This window comes from Bacillus rossius, chromosome 1 (genome assembly GCF_032445375.1).
Source record: "Bacillus rossius redtenbacheri isolate Brsri chromosome 1, Brsri_v3, whole genome shotgun sequence".
NCBI lineage: Eukaryota > Metazoa > Arthropoda > Insecta > Phasmatodea > Bacillidae > Bacillus > Bacillus rossius.
This window is the reverse complement of record NC_086330.1, coordinates 154,541,055-154,565,357: the sequence shown is the minus strand read 5'-3', so window position 1 is coordinate 154,565,357 and position 24,303 is coordinate 154,541,055. Positions and strand designations below refer to the sequence as shown.

The 24,303-nt window shown below is 43.5% G+C and overlaps 1 protein-coding gene across 6 annotated transcripts in view; it reads right to left on the bottom strand.

Moving 5' to 3' along the window:
* Positions 1–15,647, bottom strand: part of LOC134546314 (uncharacterized protein F21D5.5) — a 72,499-nt gene extending 56,852 nt beyond the window's left edge. For 5 of the 6 annotated variants that reach the window (XM_063389048.1, XM_063389047.1, XM_063389046.1 and 2 more), the window contains exons 1-3: positions 15,428–15,637; positions 12,230–12,630; positions 10,001–10,318 (exon numbers count right to left, since the gene is read on the bottom strand). In XM_063389048.1, the coding sequence (XP_063245118.1) occupies positions 10,001–10,318; positions 12,230–12,630; positions 15,428–15,566 (858 nt within the window). In that variant the 5' untranslated portion in view covers positions 15,567–15,637. Of the gene's footprint in view, positions 1–10,000; positions 10,319–12,229; positions 12,631–15,427 lie in introns of all 6 variants that reach the window. The other variant, XM_063389051.1, reaches the window with a different exon arrangement.
* Between the last annotated feature and the right edge of the window lie 8,656 nt (positions 15,648–24,303).

Here is a 24,303-nt window from a genome sequence, read left to right as displayed (position 1 = left end):
CATTGGCATCGCCTCTGCCCCACAGAGCCGCGTGGGAGGAGGCGCGCGAAGGCAACACGTCGCAGGCGGGAAACGCAGGACCGGGGGCGGAGGGACAACTGGGTGCCGCTCCCCGGCCCGCCAGCCACCGGCAGTCCCAGTAACTGACAGAACACGTCGACCACCACCGGCGCCTACCGCACTAACGTCCTGTATGCCGCCGGGAAGCAGGGGACAACGGGACTGCTCCTCATCAGCTGTCCCCACGCCGGGGCAACTGCGGGGACAGCTGACTGCCGGCGCCACCACCGCGGCCCTGAGGCCGGGTATACCAGGGCCGGACCAGCCGCCTCGTCGACACGCCGTCGACGGGGCGGACAACCAGAGCATCAGCGCAGGCATCCCGCCGGCCATCTCCGTGCAGGGACAGCTGACTGCCGGCGCCACCACCGCGGCCCTGAGGCCGGGTATACCAGGGCCGGACCAGCCGCCTCGTCGACACGCCGGCCATCTCCGTGCAGGGACAGCTGACTGCCGGCGCCACCACCGCGGCCCTGAGGCCGGGTATACCAGGGCCGGACCAGCCGCCTCGTCGACACGCCGTCGACGGGGCGGACAACCAGAGCATCAGCGCAGGCATCCCGCCGGCCATCTCCGTGCAGGGTCAGCTGACTGCCGGCGCCACCACCGCGGCCCTGAGGCCGGTTATACCAGGGCCGGACCAGCCGCCTCGTCGACCTGTCGTCGACGAGGTGGACCACCGGAACGTCAACACGTCGGCGCCGGGGCGAGCCGCGGACCTCGCCGCGAGTTCCCCACGCCCGGACGGCCAGGTGGCCGGGGGCGGTGGGGGACAGACGACTGCACAGCTGGGGCAGGTCGGCCCCGAGGAGCCGGAGCTGCTGCGAATTCCTGTCCGCGCTAACGGGCGGGAGATGCTGGCCCTGGTGGACACCGCCGCCAGCCGAACCTACATCGCGGCCCACCTGGTGGGAGCGGAGGCAGTGACACTGCGGAGGGAGCTGGTGCAGCTGGCCACCAGGGACGCCGTCGTTGCAGCAGGGGGCATCACTCAGGTAACAATGAGCATCGTTGGTCACGTTAGCCACGTCGAGGCCTGGGTGGTCCCCGAGCTCCGCGAGGGGCTGATTCTGGGGGTCCCATGGCTGCACGAGGGCGACGCCACCGTGGAAGTACGAGCTGGCCGGATGCACTTCGGCACCCAGGGGCGCTGGACGGTGTACGGCGTGCACCAGGTTCCCCCCAGTCCCCCTCAGTCAGTCATTCGCCTAGAAGACCTTCAGCACGGTGTTCCAGAGGAGTACGTCGATGTCATCAACCATGTCCTCACCTCTCAGGCACAGGTATTTGCGGCCGCGGACCGGCTACGACGGACAAACGTGACGGAGCACCGGATACCGATGGTACCGCACCGCCCTCCCTTTGAGAAGGTATACGGATTTGGCATCCGGGAACGGGAGGCCATACAGACTCAAATTGACGAGATGTTACGTGACGGGGTAGTGGAACCCAGCACCTCCCCGTATAACTCGCGGGTGGTGCTGGCCACCAAGAAAGACGGAAGTCTACGCTTTTGCGTAAACTTCAAGGCGATAAACAAACTGACCATTCCCGCCCCGCCCCCGCAGATCAATATCACAGACGCACTGGCAGGACTGGGGGACGCCACTATTTTCACGACACTAGACTTAAAATCAGGCTACTGGCAGGTGCCGGTATGTCTGGAGGACCGCCCTAAGACGGCATTTACGGCACCAGACGGTCGACGTTACCAGTTCTGCGCCATGCCGTTTGGTCTCATGGACGCCCCTGCCACGTTCCAGGCCCTGATGGTACGTGTTCTGGATGGGTACATTGGTGAGTTCGCCAGTGCCTATCTGGACGACGTTATCATCTGGTCCAGGACGTGGGAGGAACACGCGCACCATCTGGCATTGGTGCTAGAACGTATGGCCAGACACGGACTGACGTGCGCCCCAAAGAAATGCCACATTGGGGCCACGGAAATAGAGTTCCTAGGACACATAGTGACGGCGGAGGGGTGCCGCCCCCGACCTGAGCAGTTGGAGCTTATAGAGGGAAAGGGGGCACCGAAGACCAGGAAGCAGCTCCAGAAGCTGCTGGGGCTGCTCAACTGGCTGCGGTCCTTCGTCCCCGACTTCGCCACGGTGACGGCCCCGATGACGGACCTACTGTCGCCGAAGACTAAGTTCCGGTGGACCCCCGCCGCGGACGAGGCCTTGCGACAGGTGAAGCGCCGGTTCAGGAACTGTCACACGCTCTCACGCCTGGTGCCCAGCCGCCCCATCTTCATCCAGACGGATGCGAGTCAGGAGGGGATGGGGGCGGTGTTGTACCAGATGGATGACCGGGGCGAGAGGCGCGTGATCGAGTACGCCAGTGCCAAGTTTGGGCAGGCTGAGCGGAAGTATCACGTGAATGAGCAAGAGTGCCTTGCGGTGGTCTGGGCCCTACAGAGGTACCGTCACCACGTCGAGGGCCGCTCATTCACGCTGAGAACCGACAGCCAATGCCTCCGCTGGTTGGACTCCGCTCAGGGCCGGAAGTCTAAGTTCACTCGGTGGGCCATGCTGATCCAGGAATTCTCGTTCACGGTCGAGCACATTCCTGGACGTGAAAATCAGTTGGCCGACGAGTTGTCCCGGAATCCGGACCCTGAGAATGAGTTCCACGACGACCAGGGCTGGGAGGAAGTGCTCCTCCCTGAGCGTGAGCGCGGGGTAGAGGACTCGGTGCCGCGACCGTGCGCGTTGTACGCGCTGACAAGCCCCACTGCTCCTGCACCCGACGCGCGACCCGAGACTATGACTGACCTGCTGGCGTGGGTCTACGCGGCGCAACTCCGGGACCCCGACACCCGGACCCGACTGACAGAGTGTGGGGAGGGGGTGATACCGGGCTGCCGGAGCCTGAACGGGGTGCTCCAGACCAGGGGGGCTCACAGGTCGAGCGGGTGGCGGACCCACGTGCCGCCCGAGGCCAGGCGCTGGGTCCTGAGCTACCTGCATGACCACCCCCTGGCGGGACACCCGGGCGCGGAGCAGACGCTGCGTGAGGTCAGACGGACGTTCCGCTGGCCTGGCGACGCGGCAGAAGTGAGACGCTACGTGCGGGCCTGCCTGCGTTGCCAGGAGCGGAAGTCCAGGCGACCCGACGGCAAGGAGCAGCAGGTCCCACGACGGCCCCGGAATCCCTTCCACACTGTGGCGGTGGATATTATGGGGCCGTATCCTCGCACGTCCCGTGGTCGGCGATTCATTGTTGTGGTCACGGATGTCTTCACCCGCTGGGTGGAGGCGTTCGCAGTACCGAACGTGAAAGCCGGCACCGTGATTGCCCTGCTCGAGCGCGAGTTCTTCCCGCGATACGGGTACCCCGCGGTCCTGCTGACGGACAACGGGGTGCAGTTCACGGGGAGAAGCTGGCGAGTGTCCTGCGCGGGTTGGGGGGTGGAGCATCACACGACGCCCACCTACCATCCGCGCGCGAATCCGACCGAAAGGCGGAATCAGGACATTAAAACTCAGCTGCGCATCCGGTTGGACGAGGACCACACCAAGTGGGACCTGCACCTGCCGACGCTGCTGTTTTGCCTGCGCCGTCGGACGAACGCGGTCACGGGCCATTCCCCCGCTGAACTGGTGCAGGGCCGGAACCTCGCCCTGCCCGGGGAAGCGCGCGCAACCCCCGACTTGCACGACATGACCACGGACGATCTGCGCGAAGACGCCCGACGTCGCCAAGCTGACTACCTGACTCGACGTACGCCGCAGACGCACCAGCCCCCAGCACGACTAGAGCCTGGCCAGCAGGTGTTTGTTAAGTGTCATCACCTGTCGGCTGGCGAGCGGGGCTTTTGCGCCAGTCTGGCTCCTAAGTGGGCGGGGCCACAGGAGATCGTAGACAGACTGGGCACCACCTCGTACCTCGTGCGTCGCGCCGACGGACGGACAACTAAGGTGCACAGGGACGACATTCGACTGATAGGCGACCCGCACGACGAGTACGACCACGACGACAGCGGACCAGTGGACGGTGACGAGGCCGAGGATGACGTCACCGAAGGTGTACTGGCCGACCTCGGCGCCCCTGTGGTGGTACCGCCGGAGCCGGACCTGGGACGTCGACGGGGACACGCCTACCCCGGGTCGCGGCGAGTGGCAGGCGAGAACGCTGACGGGGACGGTGACACACGGGACAGGACCGATGACAACGTCGCAGTAGGGGTCCTGGTCGACCTCGGTGACCCCGTGGTGACGCCACCGGAGCCGGATCAGGGACGTCGACGGGGACACGCCCACCCCAGGTCACTGCGGGGGGTGGGCAGGAACGTTGACAGGGACGACGACACACGGGACAGGACCGATGACAACGTCGCAGTAGGAGTCCTGGTCGACCTCGGTGACCCTGTGGTGACGCCACCGGAGCCGGATCAGGGACGTCGACGAGGACACGCCCACCCCAGGTCACTGCGGGGGGTGGGCAGGAACGTTGACAGGGACGACGACACACGGGACAGGACCGATGACAACGTCGCAGTAGGAGTCCTGGTCGACCTCGGTGACCCCGTGGTGACGCCACCGGAGCCGGATCAGGGACGTCGACGAGGACACGCCCACCCCAGGTCACTGCGGGGGGTGGGCAGGAACGTTGACAGGGACGACGACACACGGGACAGGACCGATGACAACGTCGCAGTAGGAGTCCTGGTCGACCTCGGTGACCCCGTGGTGACGCCACCGGAGCCGGATCAGGGACGTCGACGAGGACACGCCCACCCCAAGTCACTGCGGGGGGTTGGCAGGAACGTTGACAGGGACGACGACACCTGGGGCACGACACATGGACGGGCCCCCACGACGACACCGACTCAGCCTCCTACGGGGGGACAGCAAAAGGGGAACGGTGGTTGGCAACTGGCAAGAGGGGGCGGGGAACGGACGCCCGTCAGAAGGGGCGGAAGGGGTCCGCGTGGCGCAAGCATGGCAGAGCTGGAGCGCTTCGTGGACCGGGTGCTCCCGCCTGATGACGTCAGCGCCTACGCCAACGACACTGATGGACCACTCATCGAGGACGTAACACATGACAACACTGCTCAGGGCGACCTGGTCGACCTGAGTGAACCAGTGGTGACGTTGCCGGAGCCTACCCAGAGACGTGGACGGAGGTACGTCCACTCCTGGGAACGGCGGGTGACGGGGACGGACGTGAGCAAGGACGTGACAGACGGGGTAACAGTCCGGCTCCTCAGTGGGGAGGGCGATGTCGACAGGGCCCAGCAGGTGGTCCTGGACTTGCCTTCCGGGGAGCCGAGGATGACCGCTCACGCGGGGAGGGGACCGGCGTTGCGCCGGTCCACGCGTGAGAAGACGGCCCCCCACTACCTCCGGGACTACGAGTGGGGGAGTCAGCGCAAACCCCGAGACGTAAGACAAACGACCGACGGGGGTTTACGCTGCAGCGTGATGCAGCTCCTGCCCCAGTTTGCCCGACCCGGACGGAATGACGTGACGAGCTCCGACGACCAGACAAGTGGCCGGACGCGGACGCGGCTGCCGGTCTAGGTCGGCGTCGGGGGCCAGGACGGCCTCGGGGGAGGGGGGGCATATGACGACAGTCGTCGTACCCTCCCAGATACAGAGGCCGTACCTGGCCACCGACGCGGGCCTGAGGGGGCCTGTTTTCCCCCCCCAGTGAACCCCAGTGTGTGCGACGGCCAGGGACGCACCCGCGTGCGCCCTAGCATGCCAACGAGTGTTTTTTCTATGTGACTTTATCTTTTATTTCAGTGTGTATATATTTGTGAACGATTAAGGGATTTGAATGTGTGTAATTAACTTATTTTATTTATTATTTATTGTGCAAGTTCGCTGTGTAATTAATGTCTCGTGTATGTCTTTGTAAATAATTCAATAACTTTTTCTGAAGTGTTTCGCCATAGTATGTAATTGCAGCCTGGCGCGCCGCGGGACGGAGCTCTCTCCCACGCCGGCCGATTTTCCCCTCCCTCCCCGCCACCCGCGGGCGCCGGCCCGCGGGCGAGCGGGGAGAGTCAGTCGCGTCCTGGTCTCGAGCGGAGACAGACGTGTTCGTTACTCCGCGAGCCGCGCACGTTGCGCTCGGGATTGAACGTTCGCTCAGTCCGCAGTCGGTCACGGCAGCTGAGCTGCCACCGCGAATCAGCTTAGCACTGTTAACTTACGAGTCATCGGGAGACGTGTCTAGCGGGCAGTTTCTACAACGCGAACGTGGTGCTACGAGTCTCTGAACTTTTCGCCGTCCACGGAACATTACGTAACGGGCCGCGTATGTACAGCGCTCCGTCTTCGGGCCCTTTCTCACTGGGTCAGCCTGGCATTAATAAACTTTACGATTCGCGCCGAAACGTATTTGAGAACCGCCCCGTCATCAGGGAGTCCGTGTCGCCGTGGTAGGGCACTTGTTCCGACGGTTCCGCCAGGCTGCGGCAGGACTTTATAAGCGTTAATAAAAGACGGCTCGTGAAATTCGTTAATGCCGTGTTCTGCTTGCGACAACCTACCAACATTCCTCGCAATCACTTCACTCTCCCTCCAGGTCCCGCCTTTCCCGGTCCCGGCCACGTTGGCCTGGACCCACACCTCTCCGACGAGGGCAGTACGGGCATAACAGGACATTTATTTCAACGGGAAAACGGGGACCAGAAGCCGAGGGACGTCAATATATATATATATATATATATATATATATATATATATATATATATATATATATATATATATATATATATATATATATATATATATATATATATATATATATATATTCCTCTTTTTAATTTTACTGTATTTTGCATTAATTTTTCATTAAGAAAAAGTTTACTGTGTGATTAAATTTGATTTTAAAAATATTCAACATTCATTAATAATTTGATACTCAATTAAAAATTCAGTTTCAATTAAAAAAAGAATATTCGAAGAAGCCTAAATTGACTTGTAATAAGGATCTATCCCAGAGTTTGATTGACAGGAGGGTCATACCACATGAAATTGTCAAATATATTCAAATAAATGATTACTAGACTATTATAAATATTTAATTTTTTTAATACATGTAACCCCACGAATATCTGTCTTTTTTTTAATCAGCAATTATATTGCATGTAGGCTCAATTTTATTTGTAACTTCAGGCAAAACCAAGGGCTAATAGAAGTTTTGATAAGCCACTGTTTTTCTGAAGGTACTGATTTTCTTAAACATAAAGATAACATTAGAGATAATAGGTACATAAATATATAGGAATGGTGGTAAATATTTAAAAACCACAATTCAATTGTTTGTATTATAAATATAGCAAGAGTAATTTAGAGCAAAGTCTGGGTTGACTTGCTACTTTTTTAAGTCCTCAAAGTTTAAAAATATTCCATTTTTGCTCAATTCAAGATAAAATTTCTCAAAACAAAGACCAGATAACAAAGATTTTGGCTTTCGCTAAATACAGGGTGTCTACCAGATCTAGTAAATGAAATTCCCTGATTTTTCCAGGTTTTCCAGGTCTAAAACTGAATTTTTCCAGGTTTTCTTTAACACAATTACGACATTCCACGAAACTGAAAAAACTGCATAACAATACATTGATGGGTTTCGAAGTATTTCAACTTACTTAAATTTGTAAAAATATTACCTTCTTCTAGATGTCGCCAAAGTGACTCAATTGATGGCAAATAAAACATGCTGCTACAAATATTTCACACACTTACTTTTGCAAAGAACATTAGTAAAGGAAGCTCCCGTCAATTTCGCAGTGACTCAACTTTTGCATCTATAGCACTTGCTTCAGAACAAGCCAAATCCAACACTCAAGCCTTCTTAAACTGCAATGCCTTGATCTCCTCTTCAACTCTTCTTTTTTCTGCCTTCTTCTTGTCTGTAGCTTCCTTTCCTTTTTGTTTTGTTTGCAGGGCTTCCTTACGCCTACAACTAGCATTTCTTACATACTGTAACATGGACTTGATGATATCAACATGCTCTACATCTCCAGAACGTTGAACAAAGTCATACTCTTGTCTTTGTGCAATCAGTGTTTCTTCCTGCAAGTTTTCAGTCAGCAGATTAGAATTCACTGAAAATCCTCTTTCCAATGATGCATTTCCATCATCATCCTCACAAACTTTAGAAGGCCTGTTTTGGCAACTACTGTATGTGCCTTAAGAATGAGCATCCACAAGTGATCAAGGCGCCCATCTTCTCGAGAAAAAGACGAGACCAGTGCTTCAGAATCTTGCGAGGAACATACCAACTGATATGATCACTCAATGTTATCAGCTTCTTGTCCTGATAGCCACCTGTTTCGAAGACAAAATTCTAAACTGTACTTCACACGCTGTTTCCTCACACCCGAATTTAAAGCCATAGACGGACATAAGCAGGAAATTCCTTTGGTAAGTTTGTACTTTAGGGGACTTTTTTCTTGAAGTTTTTTTACCATAACCTTTGGACAAGTCCTAACATCATTTTTCAGTAACAGTACAGACTTTTCTGGTACTTTCTCTTTCTTGATGGCATGGCGTACTGCATAACCCAACTTGATATTGTTAGCAGTCAATAGGTTTTCCTGGTTATCTACATCCAATCGAGATACATTGTGTTTTTCCCTAAAGCTCTTCAGTACTTCTGGTTTCACAAACTTTCCTGCCAAAGCTAATAAAATGTCTACCAGTGAATCATACAGAAAAGGTGCCATGGGTGCTTCACTTTGGAACATTGTAAGAAACAATGCCAGCTCTGATGCCAAAGAGTAGAAGAATGTAAATTTTACTTCTACAAGATTATCTTCAAGAGCATTTTTCAGTACATTGAAAGACAGATGAAATAGAAACTTCACTAACAAATTTCTTTGGAACATTGTAAGAAACAATTCCAGCTCTGATGCCAAAGAGTGGAAAAATGTAAATTTTACTTCTAGAAGATTATCTTCAAGAGCACTTTCCACTACCTACATTGAAAGACAGATGAAATAGAAACTTCACTAACAAAGTTCTTTAGGTGGGGTAACGTTTTCATGGCACGCTCAGCAACTGCAGTATTTTCTAACCATCTGATTGCCCAAAATTTCTTGGGAAAAAGCTCTGATCTAGTTATTCTAATGTAATCTGCCCTCCTTGCAGGTACATGCTTAAACAAAAAGTAACTGTGCCTCAAAAAAATAACAACGTCCCATTGTGTAGCAGAAAATTCAGTTTTGAAAGCACCATGGACCGTATGAAGCCCACAGCTACCAATTTATAGCAACGATGGCGAATCTTCACCAAAAGTGTCTGTGATATGTATTTTCAAAGCTAACAAAAATGCCCAGTTTACGTTGGGGGCATCCATAATTACTTAAAATTAAATGCACCTGTCAGTGTAATCCGAGCGCGGGATGCACATGCCGCAGCACGTCACGTCAGCACGATAACAGACCAGCTTGAACCAGTTTGTATCACGTGATATGACGCCACTTCCGAATCCGATGGTAAATAAAAGAAAATGGACGTGGGAACTGTTCGTTATTTGCCATTCAAAAATAAAAATGGGAGGGATACACTTGATGCTACATCAATGCAAGCTGATCAATAAACAAAAAAGTATTGCCAACTACAACCTACCAAACAAAAATTCCCTGATTTTTGAAAATATTTCCTGATTTTCCCCTGATTATTCCCTGATTACAATATTCCCTGATTACAATATTCCCTGATTTTTCCAGGTTTTACATAGTTTTCCAGGGTCAGTAGACACCCTGTAAATAATACTTTTATTCATCAAAAACTGTTTAATTTGTGGTTTGGACTGGTTTAGAAGTTACAGGCTCCAAAAGATGTTAAAGTCTAGTCATACAATCACTAAGAGAATCAATTAACATGTCTATTACACTGTAAAAGAAGTTAAAATACAATTTTAAATTTGTATGTTTATATTCTTGGTAACATGAATTGTAACCCGAGTCCTCTGCACGTACCTGCCGTATCAAAGTGTTCCACATGCCCGGGGCTGGCTTCCTGTAGACGCCCTTCCCGGCCGAGACGAACACCTGGAGGGGCACCCCCAGGCGGGCCGCCACCTTGCAGACCTTGCCCTTGAAGTCGCCCGCCTTCAGCGTGCCTCGGCCGATGCCCGCCTGGTTGGTCAGCAGCACCACCTTGTGGCCGGCGGCCCACAGCTCCTTCAGCTTGCCCGGCACCTCGGGGTGCAGTATCTGCCAGTCGTCCGTGTCCTTGGGGAACACCCGCCCCGACTTGGTGCTGATCAGGGTGCCGTCCAGGTCGTACGCTGCGATCTGCCGACACCATGGCATATTCTGGCCATTACCTCTACTTCATTCTACCATTATTATGTATACACTGTACAGTAATTTTTCTAGACGTGTATACTATGTATTGTATTTTAAGGAAATAAACATGTTTATATTTTTTTTCTATTCATGTAAATAGCAATGCATGACTTGACGTGTTCTATAGCCCAGAGCCACGTACCCAAATAAGAAAAAAAAATTTCGGTAACAGGAAATTTTCCAAATTATAGTTTCACAAAATACATACAAATAAATTTTATCAGCATTTTTATGCAAACAGAACAAATTTAAACAAATTTTTATATTTATTTACCACCTAATGGCTAACTTATCATTAGTAATGTAGGACCAATGTCACCCTCTATCAACTTGTAGAAACTAAAACTTGTCTTCTAAACAGTACCTACCAATCTGCAGAAAAGAAATTATTGTATAACGTATGCAAACCTATCATAAATTATGTAAATCTATGTTGGTAATGGTAAAAAATAAAATTTTCAGGAAAATAAGTGGTTACATTTTTCCAAAAACATTTTTCCGGCTCACTTCTCTAAACAGCAGTGTGACTAAACACTTCCTTTGAGTGGCGACATTAGGTAAACTAGACAGGAACAGAATTAATTATTTTTCTGATTCATAACAAAAAAAAAAGTATCACTCCATAAATATACTGACCACTGAGGAACCATTATTATATAGCCAAGATATTTATTTAACACCAAAATAACATCATACACTATATTGAAATATAATTCAAACTAAAGCTCACAAAATTAACCAATAAGAATTTCTATCTTTACACACAACACACGTAACTACCTATGATTTATATATTTATAAAATATATAGTACTTTTAATGTCTATAATTGAAATAGTTGTACAATAGCATAATTTGTAAAATATGAAATCATGGTCACTAACAAAATAACAATGTGAAAACTCAGCTTAGAAGTTAACTACTGAAAACTGACAACGGAAGACGAGGTATAGTATGCCACACCACATTTTAAAATAAAAATTAACAGCTACCTAGCTTTGTGAGGTCTCAATTGACTAGCCTTTCCAAGTATTTAAATAGTGCAGTTATTTTTTTTTCAAATACAGAAATATAAATTCTCTGGATGCAGTTAACAAGACTAAAGCAAGGTGTTGCCACTGCTGTTACAATCAACAGTCTTGAACGACAGCCCTAGCCAGCTATTCAAGATTTTGACTGCACTTACATTTTGTTATTTACAATTCACATTGCCAGATGCATATGTGGAAGAGGCATGAATGCTCAGAAACAGAAGTCAGACACTGCGCAATACTCAGAACCAGCCACTGATCGTTTAGTTAGTTCAAAAACCCACTCCAAGAAGTAATAATAAAAAAAAATGCTAAGGGCTCTTCTGTGAGAAAAAGAGCCAAAATAAAACAAATAAATATATAAGTAACTTCTGTGGGATAACACAAACACAGAATCATCATTAAAGTGTAATTTTCTAGAGAAAAAAAAGTAAACATAGGTATGTTCTGAAAAATTTATTTATAGTTCCCCTAATTATATTTCATAATTATGCAAAACAGCATAATAACATTTCAAGTAGTTCACCAGAAGTTTAACATTTTGTACAGTTGGGTGGATTATGTTAGCTACAATTTAAAATACTATAAAACTGATTGAACACTTGGTTAGGTTAGGTTAGGTGAGCTTCAATTAAAATAGTGCTAAATGATTGAATGAATGGTTACGTTATGGAAAGTAAGCTACATTAAAAATATTGTAAATTGGTGTTAATTGTTTTGTTTTAGGTTGTCTAGGACAACTAGTATTCAAAAAACCATTTTTGGACATTCATTTTTTTGGATGAGTACCTACCCTAGAATATTATCCAATAAAAAATCAGGTATACCTTAGAACGCCCTTCTACACCTTTTGATGTAAAGATAAGAAGATTGCCATTATCAATGTTTTCCCATCTATCTTCTGGACATGGTTTATTTTTCTCATCAATGCAGTTTTCACTTGGGGTAGGGATTGTGGTCGCAGGTGGACTATCACACTTCCTCTTTGCTGCACCATTCTCGCCAAGAGATCTCTTTACTCCAGCTCCACGGTGAGCCTTGCTGTCTGGTGGCGCCGGGTCAAACTCCACAGTGTGGATGTACTGGCCGAGCAACACTTCAAGCCTGTCGCCGTGTTGCAACGTGTATGCTTCACCCTTCCTCATCAGCAGGCCGTTGATACCAGAGCCGTTCTGGCCGACCTGCTTAACCAATACCTCGGACTTGTCCTTGTCTGCTGTCAGGCTCACTGCAAACACACACAACACTCCAGATACAACCAACCTCAACACAATAACCAAGAAACATGCATTTGGCTGCCAGTCCTAGGGAAGACACTGTCAAGCAAGCAAATGTTACTGGCATTTAGTACACTTCTTATACAATAAATTACTTTATAAATTGGAAAACTTATTTTTACATGATGTTTATAGTTTGGGAATTTTGTTGGTTTTGAAAATGTTTGCTTAGTTTAGACATTACCACTTCAAAGATAAAATAACTAACAAAAACTTACAAATTTTATGATGTAGACAACACACTCTCATACAATATTTACTAAAGGTAGTTACAACATTAAAATTTATATCATGTATATAGTTAGCTTTTGTATACCAATCTATTCAAGATGTATTTGCAAAGTAATGGTCTGCGACATGAAACAAGAGGAAAATAAAATGATGCCATAAAAGTGCGGTTTGAAGAATGTGCTTGTTAGAGTGATACAAGGCCAACTAAAATGATCAAGTCATATGTTATAGGAATATTAGGAATGTCCGGGTGTCCACACAAATCTGTAAAAAATTTCCCTGACTAATTTTATTTAAATTATTTCACCTATTTTTTTATTTTTATGAAGAAAAAAAAATGAGGAAAAACCATCATCCACCAACCCCATGGCTGTTATTGTACTCTCTCCATTTTCTTTATTTCAAACAGAACCTTGCTATGCCATTTTAAAGAGTGTTTGACTATGCACTAAAACACCATTTGGGGAAAAAATACTTTTATTTTTGATTTCAAATTGGAGTGTATATTTTCCATTCAAATTATTATCACTGAGAAATTTCAGTGAATTTTCTACAATTTCATGTAAATTCCCTGACTTTCCCTGACCATTTCTAACATCCCGATTTTCTTTAACTTTCCAGAAAGTGGACACCCCGAATGTAGTTCACAGTGTGGTGAGTAGTAGTGATATGTCGCTTGTTAATTTGTTCAAAATAAACAAATCTTGAGAATGGAATCATGTGATTCGTTCATGATGTAAAGAATTGGTTCTTTGAGAGTCAGAAGAATGTAAAACGCAGAGAGTACAAGACAAGAACCGGCCACATGGCCAGTCTCATTCATTTCTTGGATTTGTTTGTGAAATGACTCATGATGTCAGGAGTCAGAGTAATTAGTAATTGTAGTGTGCACTTATACACAAGAGCAAATGTTACCTGATAAAATAAAATAGGGCAACATGAAAAGTATCTACACCTGACAATGTCAACTGTTAAGTAGTTCCTTGGAATATCTTTATCACATACACAAACTTTGGAAATAAAAAAAATAACAAACCATACGAACTAACAAATTCAGGAACATAATAAATGTGCACCACACTTACTATATCTGGGGTAATTACCTACTTAACATTTCTTGTAATGGCTTTCTAAAATGGTCCTATGACAATGTTGTTTAGTTGTTGCTTATATGTTTACGTTTTTGTTTATTGAATGACAAATAAATAATATATAAAGAAAAATAGCTTAGAAAATAAGTTTATTTAACAATGTGTATCAGATAAAATTATAATAATTGTCATCAGCTGTTGAACTTATACAAATATTGATATAATTTTGCAAACATTCACTAATATGTCATTATATAATGTAATTATTATATCTGACCAGTTTACTCAGTGTGTCAAGCTCCTGGTCGGAGAACTATAGGTACAAATTTTATTCTCTGCCGGGTCAGGAAAAGAAAAACTTTCCACCCAGGTCCAGAACTGGATGTTGCACAATTTCTTTCACGGAAAGAAATGGTAAACCATCACACAATCAACCTGTCATGAAAACCGCAGGTACACTGCAGCTTCCCACCACAACATTACCTGGGTTAATCGTGCTCAGACACAAGTAAAAAGAAATCATCAATGTGATCATATTTACAAATGCTCCAAAATTATATATTTAAAAAGGCACGTAACACTTAAAGCAAATAGCAGTAAATATTTTTGTAAGTCAGCATACAGTTAGACATCTACAATTTCTGCTATCCAAACCGAGCAGATTACAATAACCAGCCAGGCACAAAGACGTAACTAATACTCGAAAGGGTGAAATAGTTATGACTCTTGATAAGTCAAGTGGCACATTCCGTGCTCAGAACTAAAAGAACAAAATTAACAAATATTTTGAATGAATCACTACATGGACCTGGTTAAAATTAATTGATTTGGTCAAAAGAATCCTTCTGCCATCACTAATGCATGTTGGATAATCATGTCATAGTGTAGCTGAAAACTAGAATCCCAATAATCTAGTGTCTATTTATTACCAGAAAGGTAGTAGTTTTTGAATGAAATTATTTGTAATATTATTACTGGGCCCTCCCAAAACTCTCATTATTCCCCTGCTTGTACGTTAAGAATGTAGGAGTTGTAATGTAAGCACCACCATTTTAATGATGCTATCACTATTTATATTTATGATATTAAATATTTTCCTAAGTGAGTCGCTCCATTACTGTAGGTATGCCAATCTATAGTTTTATCTAATGCATACAAATTCTCGAGTATTATTTTGAATTATAAGCCTAGACAAGTAATATAGCAAGATCTATACGATTTTTATTTTTCATCGAAAAGTGCAGTCATGCTAGTGAATTTGCAAAACCCAATCAAATGTGTGATGCAATTTCCTTTTTATAAGTAAAAAAAAATAGGAGCCAATTGTATCAATTACAATTTCGTTTAGCCTCTAACAAATTAATTTTTTGAATCCTACAAATGCGAAAACTTAAAACGTTTTCCTTAATTAAGCAAATAAATTAACCTTGTTGTTTGGAACATCTCTTATCAGAAATTTTAGTCTCCACACTTCTTCCAATAATAACTTCTTTCCCGTGAGGTAAAATTATAGGATCATGAGTACTATTTATGCACAATAACAAACATTTTTTTGTATTTTCCATAACTAATACCCACTAATAAACAAAAACAAACATTCATTCCGCTTTTCTGAACAGTCAAATTAAAAACAACACAAATTCCGTTTCCGGTACGTTGTTGGATTGGTTCCGATAGTAAACCATTTTACTTGTGGATAATGTTTTTTAAATGAGAAAAAGGTGGTTATGTGGATAAGGCTGGGTTCACAATTAAAAAAATTAAGCGAGTGCATAGCAAGCCATGCACACGACCTGTGCGAACTGCGAAATTGGTTCACAATTGAATTCTTACTGTTAATTTCAGCCAATGAAATTTCGCGAACTATGCGACATCTGTTTGCAGTGTTAGTAAATAAACATATTAACTTTCAAAATAACGATAGTACTATTATTATCTCGACATTTTCTTACCACAATATGGTTAGTAAATATATACATATTTCTAGTCCCGCCAAAAAAGCACCCTGCTCTTCTCTCATTGGCTGTTGTGCCATGCGTACGCGACCGAAATAAGGCTGGGTTCGCAGTTGAAAAAATAACAGTAACAGTAACAGTAGGTCGTGTGCATAGGATATGAACGCCATGTTGCCTAACCTAACGATTCACAATAGCAGAAAGTTGGTTGTGTGCATGGGAGCGAGGTCGTGCGCATAGGAGTGAAATGAATAAACATTCTAATTAATTTTTTTTTTAAATATAGTTATGTGGCCTACAGCTTTCGCCTATAGCCAAAGGGTCATTATACGCAACGTGAATCTCAATTTCAAGTCGTAATCAAATATTAGAATATAGGTATATATATTACACCCATGCTTTACCCGGGACTAGAACCCAGGACCCCTCGCACCGTAAGCCGGAAAAACATTCTACAATCAGCATAAACAAGTATATAGTTGCATTGACCAAAAGTGGTTTGTACGAAATTTACTTGTTTTGTGTAAAAACCAATTTCACCAATCTTATTAGGTACCTAAAATATTATAAATTCCAATTATCCACAACAATTTTGATAAAATTAATTTTATTTCACTTTCAACAAAATTGCAAAATAACTTTGGAAACTTATTCTTTTATTCACACATCGTGAAATAAATGCCACCACTTCTAAACATTCAATCTTCCACATATACGCAATGAACATAGGAAAAATCCCTGGGACCCGAGCAGTAGTTTCAAAATTATTTTTAATGCTTGGGTTTACCCTGAAGGGACGAAAATAATAAATATATTGTTAAAAGTAAAACTTGCATCTAATAATGTACATAGTGATATGCACAGATAATTTTTACCATACTTTTATTAGATATATGTGTATGTATGTATGTATAGACTACCTATGTAATAAAATATTCCCATTCAGTTTTTACCCACTTTTCGATGTCCGAATATGTTGACATTTTGCATTCATATAAAGAATTTCTGACAATACATTGATAACTTAAGACCTTAGAGTTAAGGGAGAGTGGGATTCACTGTATCAAAAAACTACCAATTTCGAACTATTGGTAATAATCAGGCATTTTGTGTATCCATAAGGTCGGGGCATGGTGTGAATTTGTTCCGGAGTCGACTGTTACCCTAAAGGGCAAAATAAAAGGAAAAAGAAGGGGGGAAGGGGGGTAAAAACCAAAAATTTCGAAAATTCTAAAACTTAATTCTTTTTTGATTTGGAGTGTTTTCGATCAAAAAGGTCGGGTTATGGTGGAAAATGTGCCAGGGGTTTGTTAATTGCAATATGGGTACTATATCTGAAATTATCTGGCCACTCTTCCATAATGATCAAGTGTATGATTGGACCACGGTCTAAGAAGGGGAGGTCTGGACACTCGCCAGATAAAAGTGACAACTTACTGTCTCCATAGTTCGTTCGACATCCGCTATTCAACTCTAGCGCTAGGTGTCTTGCGGTGAAAATATATCACTAGGTGTTATGATGAATTTGTCAATTCTCGTGAAAAACAAACAAGAGGTAAATAATATACGATACAACGATAATTTAAAATCATCGCCGGAGGACGCACAGTAACGTGATAATCGGGCATAGGGCCACGTTTCCGCAAACTAATAAGTTAATATCTATAAAACTTTAAAAAAATACACTCGTTTAAAACGGTAATTTTATGCAAATTACTGGAAATATCGCAATGCCGTTTTGCAGAATAATCAGGAATCATGTAAGAAAGTAAAAATATATATATATTTTTTTACTTTTTTATTTCCATGGTAGCTCTCTACTCCATAATTGCAAACGTAGAGAGTTACGACAGTATTTGATGCACTGCAATGAATTTTAATATAATTACACTATATTTTAACATTTAACATTAAAGGCTGAATCAAATTACATAACTTGGCTGATTTACGTATTTGAATAACAATACCAAACCTGCATTTACAATACATTATTTGCTACACAAATAAGTGCCATCGTCAATGTTTTGTGTCTCATGTCAAGGGTTGACGCTTCAGCTTGGGTGCATAGTAGGGACGTATTTTTTTAAATTTTTTATTTACATTGCATTACAATATCAAAATAAAAAATATATACGTTTTTATAAGTTTTGTCGAAAACAAACAAGACGCACATACACAGCAAGCAAAAATAATGGCTTCGACTACATAAATGCACAGGTATTGTAATGTAAATTACAAACGGCGATTACTCCTAAACGAGTTGGAATTCCGTATCTGCGCCCTTTGAAATAACAAAGGAAAGTTTAGAGCACTGAATAATTTTTTTTTTTGGGATTTTTATTATTTTTTTTGAGGAAGAGACCGCACTCGTTTTGCAAATTTTGTATTTTAATAAAAAAATGGTGTATTTTCAAACTACTTACAAACAGGTATTATCAGGGTTGTGCTGGTCATTAATAAAATTAGAGATCATACATTCAATTTTTAAAAAAGTCGGGCCTATACAAAAATAAGTAATCTTTAGACTACATTCATACAAATAATAAAATTTAACTTACTATTCCAATGACGTTTCGGAACTGATCTTTGTGTTCCTTTTTTTGTGAGAATGTCGTCTTCCACAAAATGTTTTTCGCATACATAATGGGATCTTTTAAGTACAAACTTGTCTCATGGAATTGCTTTCTGCCACAATTGCCTAACATTGTCATCATTGAGAACTCGGAATATTGCAACTTTCTCGTCCGACTTTGCCTGATAATTTGTTTTGCACCCAGCTGCAACACAATGGTTAGGCATTTTCACAATTAAAATAATATACACTTATTCTCTTTACTAACAATCAATGCTCCTTGCTCACAATGAAGTTCCCGGCTTCCCGCAAATGCCAATGTGGAAACTGTACTTCGTAACCTAATTTACCTAATTTATGAAATAATTTCCAAACTTATAAAAAATAAACACATCCAATTTAACACTGTGTCGATATCTGGAGATGAATGCATTTTTAACATTTAAATGAACATTTAAATGATTATTATGTTGAGTTGTTCATAACAACAAAGCTTAAAATACCACCGCAGAACAACCAGCGCTACAGGTCAGATGGTGGAGCGGAGCGTAACTACGGAGACATTAGGTGTGCCACTTTTGCATGCTGGCCTGGTTGGGGAGTGTCCAGACCTCCCCTTCTTAGACCGTGGATTGGACATTCAATCAGCCTGTGTTGATTTCGGCGCAGATTATGTACATATAATTAAACCAATAGCCAGTAATTTTCCAGTGAAATACAGCTATTGTACCATTGAAAGGTGAATGTTGCCATTAATACTGAGTTGGGCAAATACTGTGCATAAAATGCAAGGATGCATGGTATATTATGAAGTTGTTTATTTGGAATCGCTTCACTTTGCTGCTGGACAGACTTATGTAGCTCTTAGTCGTGTAAAGTCGTCTCCAAGTAGAACTTTGTCCTAAGATAACAAGAAAGGTTCCTTGTAATGTTGATGCATTAGCTGAAATGACTAGATTGTGTGAAAATAATGCCTAATTTTAAGTTCATTGTAACAAATATATATTTTAATCACTCTAATTTTAATATTTGTTATTTGTTTAAATTACTCATATTCGATTTTTTTTAGATTAAAAAGAATAAAATAAACTTGTAGTTAAAACTCTAAAAAAAATTATCATTGAATGAATTAAAAATTAAATAATAAATTTAATTTTAAGTTTTTTCTGCAACAGCTAAATAATGCACTATAACTCTGTATAACTAATTCTATATCCTAAAATTAGTTATGAAAAATTTAAGACAAATGATATCAAACTACCCCCGGGAATTCATTCAAGAAAATGGCATGGGGGGGGGGGGGGAGGCAAGAATTTTGCCCCAACAGAGAAGTCCTGGCCATTGTAGCCACTGGGTAAACGATGTTAATGATGGTCGCTAAATACTTACATAATAAGAATTATGGCAGCACTGGTAAGACTGGTGTTTATTTGTTCATGATCCTCGTGCATGCGCTGCCTAATACATGACTTCTCTTAGGGCGGTATTCCAAGACGTTTGAGTAAGGTAGCGAATATGCACTGCCTAATTGGGTAACTGCCGTACCCTAACTCTCGGGTCATATTCCAAAACGTGTCCTAACTGAACCCCTGTAAGGTATCAGATCGGCAGCCGTTTTAATAAATGAGGACTTGTGCGAGGCTATAAACAGTTGTACTTCGTGGAATCCATCGTAATTTTAGCTTGTTTTTTAAAACTATGGAATTATAATGTGAAATAAAATATTTAATTTTGGCTGTACAAGAATAAACGATGAATTTTTGGCCGTATTTATGTTTGCTGTTTTTTAAGATATTAGGGGGGGGGAGGGAAATTTTAATCGTAAAAGTTCCGTTAAAGTTCATTAAAAAGGAAAAAATATATACAGTTATGGATCAAATCGGCAACAGATAGGACACCAAAAATCAGTGCCCTAGAAATAAGGGACTGGCCGTGTCCTATCGTGCACTTGGAATATGGTTAGGGTACAGGTATTGCATATTCAACACCTAAACCCTTATTTTTGTGTCTTGGAATACGGCCCTTAGTCTTTAAATTTAGGCTCGTCGTGACATATATCTTATGCCACATGACTGTGAACAATAATAACGAACCTTAGCAGTTTGTGACTAGATATTTAAGATCACTCGGCACTTAGGTACTCTGAAAACGAGACAGCTATCGACGATGCTCTGTACTGAAAGTTAATAATATTGTATATGAAAACATGAGGGCTTGTGTATGATGACTATGATACGCGATTTGATTGAGCATACACAATAAAATACAAAAACACTATAATGTGACAGCTACGTCCTATAGCTATATTACACTTACACAAACATACTGTATGTGACAAACTATGAAATAGAAATGCACCACTTATTCCATGAGTAATTAATTACACATGAAACAGTACCTAGTTATTCTAATTGATGCTGAGTTGGATACTAAACAATCGCCAAGTGAACTGAAACTTCAGGCCCCAAAAGTTCTCGGGCCATATTAAATGAAAATTGTCTAAAGGGGGTGCTTATCACCTATCATGGTGGCCCTGTGCGGGCGATACTGTAAATGTCTTTCGACAAAGTCCAATAGTGAGACCTGGTCCGCATTCCACGACCAAGCAAAATCGAGAATTATATATTAAATATAAAATGTACCTTGAGCGGTCATAGATAGTAATGTAGTAGTAATAGTAGTAATAGTAATATGGCTGTTGAGCTCAATCCAGTACCATTTGGGGGGGCGGGGGGTAGCTGGCCATGGAGCCTATGAATGAGGATTTGGAAAAAAAGTCACACTATTGTTGAACATAGTCAATGTTGAAGACGGTTTAGGGGCTCCGCTGTGCAACACACTCGCCTAGCCCTGGTGATGATGGATGACAAACAATGAGTTCTGTGTAGCTGCGAGCTACTAGGAGCCGGACCGGTTCCCGCAAAAAATGTGCTGTGAACTGCAGAGTAGTTCAGGCCATGGTATGTGTGGAATCATGCTAAGTCAAAAATATTTTAGTAGCTATCTGTTTCCATAAAAACATCTTATAATTACTGAGTTATTATATAAAAATATTTAACATATTGAAGCAACCCTGGTAGTTTACCACTCAGGCCACAATATATACATCGGTTGTGCATTCTGTTCGTGGTGTCACACTTAATTACGCTACATGGCACTCGGGGTGCATTTTGGTAGTGTGTACTGATGCACACGCCCTGTCGAGGTGGTGTCGAGGTATAGTGAGTAACCTGTGCGGATCGAGGGAGCACCGATGGATGTCGTCACTGTGGTGGATCACGACCCACCTCACAATGTGTTTGTCCGAGTTTTGAGCCAAGCATAATACAACTTTTGGTTTTTGTCATGCCTACCTTTTGAGGATTTTCTCAAAAGCATATAGTAGGTAGCAACATAAACCAATAGGTACTTATTTATTTTCCAAGTCCGGAACACCAAACTAAATAACATGTCTACAATGTTCAGTGACTTGGATTATGTTTTCATTAAAATGAAATAAATCTTAATGAGTAATTACACACAGTTAGTTGTTCGGAACCGGTTATAAGATAATTTTCCATCATCGTCGTAGCCCCATCTGATAAAGTGGTTTCTACATGTGGACGCTCTTGTCCTTATCTGTTACTGAGATATTCATATTAAGTTTTTCAGCTGTTATCTGGCAGCCAGCTCCTCTCCGACGAGTTCATGACTATCAGCTAACTCTTTCTATAAAGCGATCAATCTCTCTCTTCAGGCTACTTCAGAAAAGGTGTAGTTTGATGAAATGAAGCTGCAACTCGATCTCAAACGACAGGCTGCAATGTATGGCTATACATATAGCTAGCCACTCACCTATCAGCTGCTTCTTCCTACTTATGTCGGTTGATACCCGATGCCTGATTCTAAGTGGTGCTATACCGACCCAAGAGCGAAATTTGTGAACTGTTATACATCGGGATTACTCTTACGCTATTGATCTTTCCATTAGCCGGGGTCGTGTGCTCGGTGCCCGGGGTGGTTTTAGTACAATACTGGTGACTTCGATCGATGTAAGTTGTCCGGAGGGTGCCAGGTGAGATCAAGGCTAGTCGATGAGTAGGATCGCGGATCGACTGCCCTAGTGTGAGTTGTGCTAGTCCATTAGCATTCCTATGTGTTTGTACAGAAATGTGGTACCTAGCAGTGAGGGAATTTTCTAAATAGCGAAGAATAAGTACAAAATAATACGAGACAAGTTCTGTAGCAATGCAGTTTGAAACCCACCTGATTTTATTTATTGTCAACACTCGTGCACAAACTGTATTGGTTAACACATTATATGAGTGCAGCAATAATTGCTATATTGATTATGTTAATTAAGGTACTTGGTAGCAGCAGTCTCGCTTGATTGTTGTGTTCTGGAATAGGCCAGTGTCGTAAATTAAGAAAAAGTTAAAGCCAGCAGGATCAAGCCCTTAACTGCAAATGGCCCGAGGATGCGTGGAGGCAAAATTAATTTACAAAAAAGGTTAGCTTGAAAACTACTATAACTACCGGGATGAAATTTCTATGAAGTAAAGTTGCTGGACCTCCACAGTACATCCTTAGCCCCGTCTACTGCCGCTACGACATTTTGATCATGGTGTTGGGGGTAGGGGTGGGGGTGGTAAAATCACCTACGTGCCAGGTTTACACAACAAAAGATAAACTGTCAAAAAATTAATTTGCTAAAAAACCCTTAACATAGAAAACGTTTTATGACACATTAATTCTGATTTTAATGTTTTAGTAAAATAATAAATAAAATAGTATAATAGTTCTAATGCTGGGGTGGGCACGTTCTGCTACTGAGCCAAGCTACTGCTGGGACTGAGACGGGGCTTTCAATCAAGCCAGGAAGTACGGCGTCAATGTGTGAACGTGTGTGTGTATGTTTATATCTGTTTATATTGCTGAGGCTGAGTATATAGGGCGATCCTATTTGGCGTCACCTGAGGAATATTCACAGGATGTATAGTGGGTTCATTGCATAAATTATTCACGAATTCTTTTGTAATTACATATCATATCCAAGTCAGAGAAAGTCAACAAATTTTTTCTCTCTTCCTCAGCTAACACCCGCACCGAGGACTTTTTTTTCTCAAATGAACGTTACAGCTTGGAATTAAATTTTTCTGAAAAGATTTAGTTTAGGTTATTACATGCGCCTCAAACGGAAAAAAAAAGCTAATTCTAATTTTGAAAATTAACTCATGAAACCAAAATATCGTTAGAACTAAGATAAACGGAAATATATATAAACCAAAAGCCGCCATCTCGGAATCAAAGTTTTCTAAAAGCCTTCGAGTTTTCATGTGTTTAACCAACATTAATGTGTTCCTGTTACGATAAATATGATTATAGAGAGACTGGAATATGATCCGATCCGAAAATGAATAAAGTCTCGACAATACAATAGCCGTTGCTGCGAGACGAAGAAAGCAACCATACAATATCCGTCGCCGGGTCGAATAAAGTTTTTTCAACAATGTAACAGCCATTGCCATGGAGATGATCACGAAAACATGGTCGGAAATCGCTATAAGTATTAAAAAAAACCTCTTTGAGGTGCAAAAGGATCCCGCCTGATAATCCACGTACCGAATTATTTCCATATCAACATTTTTCATGTTATTTGCAATTTTGTTTTCACCAAATTGTGACAGTTCTACGTGCACACTCCCTCTCAAGAGTGTGACGTAATATTACTCGTGCTAACTGAGAATCGCGCGTGCAAAATCCCTGTCCGCCCGCGCTATCGCACGGCCCCAGAGG